General features: G+C 48.0%; 1 protein-coding gene across 1 annotated transcript in view; it reads left to right on the forward strand.

Annotated features, from left to right (window-relative positions):
- The first annotated feature begins 10,498 nt into the window (after nt 1-10,498).
- The window catches only part of SLC46A1 (solute carrier family 46 member 1), a 29,062-nt gene continuing 26,483 nt past the window's right edge, over nt 10,499-13,077 (forward strand). The window contains exon 1 of the mRNA XM_077294371.1: nt 10,499-11,116. Coding sequence (XP_077150486.1) covers nt 10,868-11,116 — 249 coding nt within the window. The 5' untranslated portion in view covers nt 10,499-10,867. The remainder of the gene's footprint in view (nt 11,117-13,077) is intronic.

The raw sequence follows: 13,077 nt of genomic DNA on the forward strand, positions 1-13,077 counted from the left end.
TGAGGCTCGTAGCCAGTGGCCGGAACGCCGAGGAAGTATTGGGCTCCAAGCATTACTTCAAACAGCGGCAGGACAGTTGATTAGGTTGGCTGTCTCACCTAAAACACCTAAGCAGACATAGGAGGCAATTGTGGGAGATGGGCGTCTCTAGGGTCCCAGAATAACTCCAGGCCTACCCCGTCATACGGGTGCGTTCTATCCATATCATCTGGGAGACGGAGAAGAACATCAGAACAGCAACGACAGTTGTGAGGACTATTCCGTGGGCTCAGCAGGGAAGTACTACAACACCCAGGCGCTAGTGGGTAGGCACTGATTTCCACCTGCAAAGGGAACTCTGGATGTGCCTTCGGACTGGCCGGTCTCAGCCAGCCCTGTTAGCAGTGCTCTGGATTGCGGATCCCGAAGCCTTCAGTAAAGAGGTAAAGAGACTGCAACTCTGTGTCCTCGTTATTCATCGCACCTTGCACCACGCACCATCATCACACCTTTCATTGGATGCCCCTTAACAGGGTCAAGGACCGGGTCAGGCCACCGTGACATCCTCTGAACTGATAGACCCGGTACCGAGTACCCCGCCGTCCTGCGTCTGGGGGCCGCTCCATATAATCTTTCTGAAAGTCACATGTCAATAAGAGCTTTTTATTTGGTCTCCCAAGACAGCACCACGACAGAGGGGATCCGCCCTTCAAGGACAGGAAACCTATAAAAGGGCGGCACTTCTCCCACGCATCAGTTGATTTCCTGTCCTTGATGCGTGAACCTTTTCAGAGATACCTGTGACGGTAGAAGATTAATCGAATTCCCAGGCCCGGCCAGTCGGTTCAGGCAGCGTGGGTCCTTTGCCTCAGCCAGTTTGGGGTCCCCGGAAGAGACACAGTGGATCCAGGGTAGACCACATGATAGTGAGCGGAGCAGGTGGAACGGTGTCTGGGGAGGATTACCAGCTCCAGATGGTCGGCGCCTGAAGACAGGCGAGTATGCCTGGAGCTTGCTGCGATGTCTCCTGTGTGGTGCACTCTGCAGCGCCCGGCCCTGACGTTGTGCGGCGGGTCCTGTGGTACTCTGGCCCAGTGGCGTGCCCGATGGTGTGTCCGTGGCGGTGCTGCGAGTGCAGCCAGACACGGTCAGAGCGAGCCCTGATGACGCTGCTAGGGGGTTCCCTGATGACGCATCCGGGGTGGGCCCTGGTGATGCATCCAGTGCGAGCCCTGGTGGAATGTCTGGGCAGGCCCTGATGACGCAGCCTGGAGTGGGCCCTGTGGCGTGGCCAGGGGTGTCCGCATTTGTCGGTGTGATGACCGACGGTCGCATGCTCTGAGTCTGCAGGGAAGGCAGGGCGCTCTGGGGTCTGCGTCGCTTCCAGGGGACGCAGCTGTGAGCTCTGGGGAAGGGCTCCAAGATGGCGCTGCTGACCCAGATATTGGGTAGCAAAGAGGCCATCTTTATGTTTGATATTCGTGTACAGTGATTCGACATCACATGTCATGAGGATCATGTCATTATCAATAATGAGGGAATCAATTTTTTGCAACAGATCTGCAGTGTCCGGAATATATGAAGGGATGGTCTCCACCAGAAGTTTGAGATGAGAGTCAATGTAACGACAAATATTTTCGGTAAGACCTTCATTTCCAGAAATGATAAGCGCACCTGGTGGTGTGACGGCATTCTTATAAATCTTGGGTAGTAGATACATTGTCAGTATAACTGGCTCCTTGGTAGTTAAAATATCAAAAATTTCCTTATTTATTAGATTAGGACCGGTCATGTAATAAACGAAGAGCTTCTGCCTCATATAGTTTGCAAGGCCATATAACAACATTGCCGCCTTTGTCAGCAGGTTTGTATAAAATATCTTTCCTCTGCTTCAAGGTAGCATGTTCTATTGTTGATCGTCTCCATTTTTCACCATCTGGGGTCGGGTAAGGGCTTATTTTTTGCGTGCCGAGCTGACGTTTTTAATGATACTATTTTGGTGCAGATACGTTCTTTTGATCGCCCGTTATTGCATTTTAATGCAATGTCGCTGCGACCAAAAAAATGCAATTTTGGCGTTCTGATTTTTTTCTCGCTACGCCATTTAGCGATCAGGTTAATCCTTTGTTTTTATTGATAGATCAGGCGATTCTGAACGCGGCAGTACCAAAGATGTGTAGGTTTGATTTTTTTATTGTTTTATTTTGATTGGGGCGAAAGGGGGGTGATTTGAACTTTTATATATTTTTTATTTTTTTATATTTTTAAACACTTTTTTTTTTATTTTGGCATGCTTCAATAGCCTTCATAGGAGGCTAGAAGCATGCACAACTCGATCGGCTCTGCTACATAGAGGTGAAGCACAGATCACCTCTATGTAGCAGAAATGCAGGGTTGCTTTGAACGCCGACTACAGGGTCACGCTCAAAGCAATCGGCCATCAACAACCATAGAGGTCTCAAGGAGACCTCTGGTTGTATGGCAATGCACCGATGACCCCCAATCATGTGACGGGGGTCAGCGGTGCGAGCACATCCGGCCGTGCGTCCGGGAGTGCTAGTTAAATGCCGCTGTCAGCGTTTGACGGCGGCATTTAACTAGTTAATGGGCGCGGGCGGATCGCGGTTCCGCTCGCACTCATTGCGCGCACATGTCAGCTGTACAGAACAGCTGACATGTGGCGGCTTTGAGGTGGGCTTACTGCCGGAACACACCTCAAAGCGGGGGTTCTGCCAGCTGACGTACTATTCCGTCAGCTGAGTTAAATGACATAATAGTTGCGGATCTTTTATGATCTGGCAACAAGGTATTCACCTGTATATCGTCTCCTGGCTGTGAATTGAGCTGTGTGAAAATAACATAGCATTAGTGGTCATATAATTTTGTGATCATTGCAGACTTGATCATATATGCCTACAAGTTTATACTAGTGGAGAATCTGAATGCGTGATCCTCCAGCAGTGATCTGACTATGAGATTGCACTGCGGAATAGATTATGATTCCTTAGTGATAAAATCATCTATATTCAGTATCACTAATGCCAGTGAGCTTTAATGCGATTTAATATAGATCCGAGTTCGCTAAAATAGTAATCTGTTATATTTCAGGACATATTAAAATAGAGGAACCCAAAAGGTGGACTATAAGCTCTACTAAAACAAAGAAATTGATAGAGTGATCTATTGACGTGTTCTATATTAGTATAGGATAGTGACATTATAGCTTGGGGTGCAGGGATGCCTCTGGGTGAATCTCACCTTGAATGGTAATACTGAAATTCCCTCTACAGCTAGAGCCAATAAGGGTAGTGCAATAAATAATAAAAATTGGACTTATATGCACACACACTTTTGGCACTAAATCACCTTTGTGGTACACTCACACATGCATTTGTTTTGTAATTTTAAATGTGTTTCATCTGTATACCAAGCGGACCAGCCCGCACCTGCCAGTGCTTATCTGTTTAGCAGTCGGACAAGCCTGCACCTGCCAGTGCTTATCTGTTTAGCAGTGAGACAAGCCTGCACCTGCCAGTGCTTTCTGTATACCAGCCAGACCAGTCCACACCTGCTAGTGCTTATCTGTATTCCTGCCTTACCCATCATCATCCATAGTTCCTGTGTTCCTGCCGAGCCTGCCTGTATCAGCTGCATTGTCCTACTGGGCTGTTCCAGCTCCATGCTCTCTGAGGGTCAGCTGCCACGCATCCGAAGTCTGTCCTGGAGTAGCACCTGGTGTTCATCGGGAGCCAAGCCTAACCCCACCAACAGGGGTTCTAGTGAAAAGTCAGGTGCTCACCTAGTCACGCCCCTTCAGGCTCTCCTTGGACCATGGCACAATTGTTCCACCACCGCCATTACAGAAGCTCTCTGGATTTTTAATTTGGATACTAGAACTCCCAAAGGGATGAACATCAAAACTGATTAAATGTATATATTGAAATTTATTTTATGTATATTGGTCCCAACACTGTATGAAGGCCACCCACAGTGGCCACCATAGTCTATGAGGGCCCCAACAGTAGCCCTCACACTGTATGAGGGCCTCCCAGACTTTATAATACCCCCACACTGTATGAGGACCCCCAACACTTCATGATGCCTCCACAACGTATGAGGGCTCCAACATTTTATGATGCCCCCACACTTTCATAGATTCATAGAATGGTAGAGTTGGAAGGGACCTTCTGGGTAATCTGGTCCAACCCCCTGCTCAAAGTAGGATTCACTAAATCATCCAAGACAGATGTCTGTCCAGCCTCTGTTTGAAAGCTCCCATTGAAGGAGGACTCACCACCTCTCGTGGCAGCCTGTTCCACTCATTGATCACCCTGTCAAAAAGGTTTTTTTAATATCTAATCTGTGTCTCCTCCCATTCAGTTTTATCACATTGCTTCTAGTCTTTCCTTGTGCAAATGAGAATAAAGATGATCCTTCTACAATGTGACAGCCCTTGAGATATTTGTAGACAGCTATAAAGTGTCCTCTTTGTCTTCTTTTTTGCAAGTTAAACATTCCCAAATCCTGTAAACGTTCCTCATAGGACATGGTTTGCAGACTGGTCACCATTCTGGTCACTCTTCTCTGAACTTGCTCCAGTTTGTTGATGTCTTTTTTAAAATGTGGTGCCCAAAACTGGACACAGTATTCTAGATAAGCAAAGAGGAGTAGAGGGCAATAACGACTTTGCATGATCTAGACTGTATGCTTATGTTAATATATCCCAGAATTGTATTTGCCTTTTTGCTGCTGCATCACACTGTTGACTCATGTTCAGTCTGTGATCTATTAGTATACCCAAGTCTTTTTCACCTGTGTTGTTGCTTAGCCCTATTCCTCCCATTCTGTATATGCTGTTTTCATTTTTAATGCCCAGATGTAGTACTTTGCATTTTTCCCTGTCAAAAACCATTCTGTTAGTTGCTGCCCACTGCTCCAATTTATATATTTTTGAATCCTCTCTCTCTTCTCTAGTATTAGCTATCCCTCCTAGCTTTGTGTCATCAGCAAATTTAATCAGTTTACCCTCAATTCCTTCATCTAAATCATTGCTAAAGATGTTGAACAATACAGGGCCCTGAGACAGAGCCCTGTGGTACCCCACTTGAGACAACTGGATGTGCAGCCATTTACGACCACACTTGGAAAACCACAGTAATGCACTGTATGAGGCCTCCCACACTTTATGATGCCGCCACATTGTATGAGGGCCCCAACACTTTATGATGCCCCCACACCTAATGAGGCCCTCCACAGTAGCCTTCACACTGTATGAGGGCCCCCTCACTTTATTATGCCCTCACACTTCATGAGGGCCTCAGAGTAGCCCCACAGAGTATGAGGCCCTTTACAGTAGCTCCACATTGCATGAGAGCCTCCCAATATTTATGATGCCCCCACAGTAACACACACACACAAGTACACCAAGAGTACTAAATAAAATAAAACATCATACACTCACCTAACCCCAGGTCCCGACAAGTCAGCTGGCAGTTAAAGTATTGATGTAATCGTGCCGGTGGACACACAAGTCATCACAGTCTAGGCACAGTGACATTGTCACGCTTCTCCTCCCCCAACCTTGTCAAGTGCATCACCATGCAGTTCTGTAGGCTGCAAACTTAAGAAAGCAAACTGCGGTCTACAAAACGGAGCATGGTAGAGCAGGGAGACCATGTCTTTCTGCTCTACCGATGAGGTAACTGTATCGGCAGGCCTGACACCCTCTGAATACATCTAGCATCTTTCATTCTCTCTGTCACGCTCCACACTTCCTTTGGGAATGTTTGCCCTCATGATATTAACCCCATTCTGTGCTACACAGTATTTGTGTCAACTAGGCCCTTTCTGCCTTCTGCCCTAGTTCACATGTACATAAACCTATATGTTTGAGAAAAGGGATTAGAACTTATCTGGAGGCAGATTGCTGTATCAGAAACCCTCCTTTCTTGTTTTGCAAAAATCAACCTTTTAGCTAAGATTCCACCCTCAGATATTCTCCTTCTCTGCCCAGATGCACTGTAGAGTCGGCTGTCAGTCAACGTACTGAGTCATGCTTACAGCCACCGCTCATTATGCTGCGATCAGCACACCTGTCTAGTAGCCTGCGGCTCCTGCGAAAACTAAAGTTAATTTTCTCCCAGGTGCCACAATTTCAGTACAGCGGCCTAGCACCTTCCTAATGCTATTAACCAGCAGATAAAACCTATATCTGCAGGTTAATAGCATTATCCTATCTGCCAGGTTCATGTGTTCTTGGCAGAACATCGTCATGTGTAAGCCGGACATGTCAAACTCTGGCCCGAGGGCCAACTCTGGCCCCCGGGGTGTGTTTTGGTCTGCGACGCCAGGCGGGCACCAAGCCCGGCATCGCACTTTCACCTGTATGCAGGGCTGGCGTTTGGCACAGGCAGACCAGGCAGATGCCTGGGGCCCCCACCTACAAAGGGGGCCCCCTGCATCTGCAGCCCCTGTATGAAGTGCCCAGAGGGTGTACAGCAGTGAAGCAGCAGTCCCAGAGCTTCTCTCCCAACCCCCCCTGAGACCCCCTCAGTGCTGTGATTTACTCATGTGGTCCGGAGCGCTGTGCTGTTTGCTGTAGGATCAGGTTTCACAGTCACATATAGCAGCCATCAGCATAGGCTCTGACCAGTCACTGAATCACTGCTGGTAATCTGACAGGGTGACATGCTGTCACTACTGTCTGGATGAATAAATATTATTTGCTGAATCAGGGTATTTATTATATAGAAATAAATGAATTCCCATGTGAAATAATAAGGGTAAACCATACACATATAGTACAGGTGTGCATAGGAATCAGCGTTTTTGGTGCATTTTTTTGCAGCCAAAACCTGCTCTCTTGGCAGTAAAAACACTGCTTTCAAAACACCCATTTTTTAGGGTATGTGCAGAGGATCCGGAAATGGCAGCCCTTTGGATGCAGCGGACATGTGCTGCGTCCAAAGTGCTGCCATCTTTTGAACACAGGTGATTCCGCGTGTGTTCATTGATCTATGCGGAATCCCTGCGTCCTATACATTGCAGGGGTGAGATTTCTCTTGCGGAGACTCGCGTCTACGCCATATACATTGACATGCTGCAGCCTGGACAGACGCGCCCCATGTCCGTCTCTGCGGGTGAGGTGCGGGTGTCAGTGCACCCATAGTAGAGATGGAATTTCTTGAAGTCCCATCCACTATGCTGTAACATGTGGCCGCTGCGGGTTGGATGCTGCACAAGTACACAGCAGCTGCCCCACAGCGTTTACTGACTGTGTGCACACACCCTTAGAGCTTTTGCTGTTTGTTTTTTACAGTATGCATTTTGTCTACAGTACATGTTTAATAAAGTTTGGTTTATTCACCAAAAACGCAGTGAAAAACAACGTTGCAACATTTGCAGCATTTTTTAATCTTTTTCATTGCTTTCTACAGGTAAAAAAAATTGCTGAAAGCGACACGCTGCAGATTTAAAAAAAGGCTGCAGTTGTGAAATTCAGTTAGGAGAAAATAAAAGGGTGTGCAGGAGATTTCTGAAAATCTCAGCTTTTGCTTGTGCTGTAAAATGCTGTAAACTTCTTATTTGCAGAAGAAAAAGCTGCAAAAATTCTGCATATGAACATGGCGAAAAGCTGCTTTATAAAGTGCCAGCAAAACATAGGAGATTTCCGAAATCTCCTGCAGGCGCTTGTTTGTTTCCTGACTGAATTTCAGAACTGTAGCACTTTTTAAATCTGTAGCGTGTCACTTCTTTCACTGCGTTTTCACCCGTAGAAAGCAATGAAAGAATAAAAAAGCTGCAGATATTGCAACGGCATTTTTCACTGCAATTTTTAAGTGGTTTTGGTGAATTAAACTATTAGGTCTCGTTCACATGTTCAGTATTTCACATCAGTATTTGTAATGCAGAAACAGCAGTGGAACAATGAGGCTATGTGCACACGTTGCGGAATCTGCCGTGGATCTGCGTTTTACCTGCAGATTTATGGCGGAATTACCGCGTTTTTTGTGCGGTTTTCAACAACGTTTTTACACCTGCGGATTCCTATTATGGAGCAGGTGTAAAACGCTGCGGAATCTGCACAAAGAATTGACATGCTGCAGAAAATACAAAGCAGCGTTTCTGCGTGGTATTTTCCGCAGCATGTGTATGGCGGATTTTGTTTTCCATAGGCTTACATGGTGCTGTACAACGCATGGAAAACTGCTGCAGATCCGCAGCGTGTGCACATAGCCTGAGAAACACGTCACCACTTCTGTATTTCTCACCCTCCTGGTTTTGGCTTACACATACTGATGTAAAATACTGACCAAATACTGATCGTATGAATGTGGTCTTAAACATACTGTAGACAAAGCAAACATCCTCTCTCCAAAAAAAGCTGAAAAAAGTGTGAAGAACACCACAAAACAAGATGAGAAACAGGTGTTTTGAACGCAACGTTTTTACTGCTAATAGAAAAGGTTTTGGCTACTGAAAAAAATGCTGCATGTGAACATAGTCCTACTCTGAAACGCTATGTCTATCTGTGGTGTTACATAGGACTGCAGGTGACATCTACTAAATTATCTGTACTCAGAGAATTATCACTGCTATCTCTGGTGTTACATAGGACTGCAGGTGACATCTACTACATTATGTGTACTCAGAGAGTTATCACGGGGACAGGTGAATATTATTTTTTTTATGTGGGGCCATTATACTGTATTGAGGGCTGTGTGGGGCTGTTATACTGTATGAAAGGCAATGCAGTGCTCATTATACTGTATGGAGCATTATGTGGGGCTACTATACTGTATGGAGGACTATATGGTGCCCATTATACTGTGTGGAGGCTCACTTGTGGAATCATAATGTGAAGGGGTCACCATACTTTGCTAAGTGCATTCGGAGGGTACTGTGGTGGATTTCACTTACTGTGTTTGGAGGGTGTAAGGCCCATGAGTCGGGGGGGGGGGGGGGCAGTGCCAGAGCTGGCCCCGGGCCCCACTCTTTCAACTATAACGGCATCATAGGGGATGGAGCAATGATGGAGGAGGGAAACTGTCATCTCCTTTCCCCATCATTCTCCACCAGTATCTGAATTGTGACCTCTCAGCGTAGCAGGCATGATGACGTCATTACATGGCGCCCATTGCACGGATATGTGCAGCACTTCAGATGACATGCGGAAGAGGCCAGAGCAGCGGGGGACTGAGGGGAGTATTTATTGTGATTTTTTTTAAATCAATGAGTACATTGTGTGTTGTATTATACTATATAAAGTGCAATGATGGCGCATTATACTATATGGAGTATGGAGTGCAGTGGGGCGCATTATAGTATATGAAGTACAATGGGATTCATTATTCTATATGGAGGGCAATGGGAGCGCATTCTACTATATTAAATGCAATGGGGGCATTATACCATATAAAATGCAATGGGGGCATTATACTATATAAAATGCAATGAGGGCACATTATACTATCTAAAGTGCAATGGAGCACGTTATAAACTATTGGAGATGCATTACACTATATGAAGTGCAATGGGTGTGCCTGATACTATATGGAGGACAAGAGGACAATGGGGGTGCCTTATACTACATGGAGAGCAATGTGGGTGCCATTATAATATTTGGAGGGCTATATGTGGGTTAATACTATATTGAGCGCTATGTGAGGCTGATTATACTGTATGGAGAGCTGTGCGGGGGTCATTATAATGTTTGCAGGGTTATGTGGGGGCCATTATACCTTTTTCAGGGCTATGCAGGGACCATTATACTGTTTGCAGGTTTATGTGAGGGCCATTTTACTGTTTGCAGGGTTCTGTGGGGGCCATTATGCTGTTTGGAGGGCTGTGTGGAGACCATTATGCTGAGTGGGGGCCATTATACTGTTTGAAGGGATGTGTGGAGGCCATTATGCTGTTTGGACGGCTGGTTGTTTGGAGGGATAGTTACATGGGGTCTCTAATACTGTGTATTAAGGTCACAGTTAGGGGGAGGGAGGGTACAGTATTCACTGTGGGGGCCTGGGGGGATCTGTTTGTGGGGCACTTTTGTTTGCACCCTACTTCATGGATGCAATAAGAGGGGAATGCGGGGCTTCAATAGAAGGAACAATACTTTGTAAGGGCTGCAAAGCTGTGGGACGTGTTATTTTGTGACCCCATCGCATATTTTTTTTAGGCTGAGGGGGGCATGATTTCTATGCACGCCTCTGAAAATCCCTTGACTTTTTATTGGGGATTTATAAACCTTCCATTGGCCTTGCTTGAAAATGGCTGCAAACAGGGAGCAACAAAGAGTAATCATAGTACTGGAATGTGCCTGATCCACTGCTGGGAAGTAGAGCGGCGCTTATACTGACAGCGGATGACGATGAGGTGTCTGAATGATGACGGGAAGACAATGGTCATAACGATGAGCGCAGCGGACGGCTGGGAACTGGGGCAGGACATGGGGTGAGCTTTGGGCGGGAACCATCCAGCTCTGGGCGCGGTCATCTCCAGCTGTAGGCGTGGTATCTCCAGTACTGGGCGGGGTCATCTCCAGCTGTAGGCGTGGTATCTCCAGTACTGGGCAGGGTCATATCCAGCTGTAGGCGTGGTATCTCCAGTACTGGGCGCGGTCATCTCCAGCTGTAGGCGTGGTATCTCCAGTACTGGGCAGGGTCATATCCAGCTGTAGGCGTGGTATCTCCAGTACTGGGCGGGGTCATCTCCCTCTGTAGGCGCCGTATCTCCAGCTCTGGGCGGGGCCATCTCTATCTGTAGGCGGGGCATCTCCCAGTTCTGGGCGGGGTCTCCTCATCTCTGGGCGGAGCTATCCCTAGCTGCCTCAGTCCCGGCTCGGCCGCAGTGCGGAGCGACTGTTTCCGGATGTATTGTCCTCAGCGCTATGTCTGACAACGACTTGCCCGACGTGGTGTGCCCGGATATGGGCGCTGACAGGCGCGATAAGCCGAGGCTCCGGCGCTGCTATACGGGCCGGGTGACGGTGGAGCCGGTGCTGTTCTTGGCCATGTTTTCTATGGCGCTCCAGGGCCCGCTCACTACTCAGTACCTGTGGGAGCGGCTGAGCGCTGACATCGGCTACAATGGGAGCAAGATCGAGGGCTGCACGAACAGCACCAACCCGCTGGAGAAGGTGAGACTGCCCCCCGTGTATACAGCCATCACACCGGACACAGAGACTGCCATATACTGTGCGCAGGGAAGGGCAGAAGAAGCCACCAATCAAATGTCTGCTTTTATTCCCCACAAGACTGCTGAGAAGTGGGAGCTGCAATCTGATTGGTTGCTACGTTTTGCGCCAATTTTGATGCATGTGATATGCAGGATACTGATCACAGGGGACAGCGGAGACCCTGTACTGGGGGTGATGCCAGGGCATAATGGGCGCTGAGTGTAGATGGCAGCGGACCAGCAGAACGCATGTCCTGAGGATATAGACTGTAACAAACAATTGGTGACAGTGTGTTAAACATCTCAGAATATCCGTGGGCCGGGGTGCAGGGTCCGTCAGCCTCAGTTGGGCACAGGGTACGTCAGGGGTGAAGGGCCCCGTCAGGCTCAGTTGGGCACAGGGTCTGTCAGGGGTGAAGGGCCCCGTCGGGCTCAGTTGGGCGCAGAGTCTGTCAGGGGTTAAGGACCCCGTCGGCCTCGCTTGGGCGCAGGATCTGTCAAGGGTGAAGGGCCCCGTTGGGCGCAGGGTCTGTCAGGGGTGAAGGTCCCCGTCGGCCTCGGTTGGGCACAGGGTCTGTCAGGGGTGAAGGTCCCCGTCGGCCTCGGTTGGGCGCAGGGTCTGTCAGGGGTGAAGGTCCCCGTCGGCCTCAGTTGGGCGCAGGGTCTGTCATGGGTGAAGGTCCCCGTCGGCCTCGGTTGGGCGCAGGGTCTGTCAGGGGTGAAGGTCCCCGTCGGCCTCGGTTGGGCACAGGGTTGGTCAGGGGTGCAGGGCCTCGATTGGGGCGCAGGGCCCTAAACCTGTCCATATACATACAGCATCGGGTAGCCATACACTCGTCCGACCGTCCGCCATCTCTCATGACTCCCTATACACATGAACATTCGGCCCAGCTGATCGTTCATGTGTTTTCAATAGGGCGAGCACAGTGAGGCCGGCGTCACACTCAGCGTAAGACAATACGGTCCGTTTTTTACGGCCGTAATACGGTGAAATAAACTAAACTGTCGGCAACCCTGCCCCAAATACGTAGCTTCTTCTTTGAACTTTTGAATACACATGTCCAACTGTTCAATGTTTCAGTACTTTTTCCAAACTTGCTGTCCTCAAGGAGCTTAATGGCAAAATTCACAACAGGTGTTCGATCCATGAGTTGGCCAGTAAAATTCAGGGCTCAATTAGAATTAATATTAAACAGTCCTCCTCATAAGGCCGGCATCACACTCAGCGTAAGACAATACGCTCATTTTTTTTTCGGAGAAATGTTCCCAAAATAGTGATCCGTAGTCAGGGTGTGTCAGCGTATTTTGCGCATGGCATCCTCCGTATGTAATCCGTATGGCATCCGTACTGCGAGATTTTCTCGCAGGCTTGCAAAACCGACATCTAATGGATTTATGGGCTCAAATGTCCGTTAAAACATATATACAGTGTATATATATTTATATATATATTTATATTACACCCACTGGCCACTTTATTAGGTACACCTGTCCAACTTCTTGTTAACACTTAATTTCTAATCAGCCAATCACATGGCGGCAACTCAGTGCATTTAGGCATGTAGACATGGTCAAGACAATCTCCTGCAGTTCAAACCGAGCATCAGTATGGGGAAGAAAGGTGATTTGAGTGCCTTTGAACGTGGCATGGTTGTTGGTGCCAGAAGGGCTGGTCTGAGTATTTCAGAAACTGCTGATCTACTGGGATTTTCACGCACAACCATCTCTAGGGTTTACAGAGAATGGTCCGAAAAAGAAAAAAAATCCAGTGAGCGGCAGTTCTGTGGGCGGAAATGCCTTGTTGATGCCAGAGGTCAGAGGAGAATGGGCAGACTGGTTCGAGCTGATAGAAAGGCAACAGTGACTCAAATCGCCACCCGTTACAACCAAGGTAGGCCTAAGAGCATCTCTGAACGCACAGTG

This window comes from Ranitomeya variabilis, chromosome 3, assembly GCF_051348905.1.
Source record: "Ranitomeya variabilis isolate aRanVar5 chromosome 3, aRanVar5.hap1, whole genome shotgun sequence".
NCBI lineage: Eukaryota > Metazoa > Chordata > Amphibia > Anura > Dendrobatidae > Ranitomeya > Ranitomeya variabilis.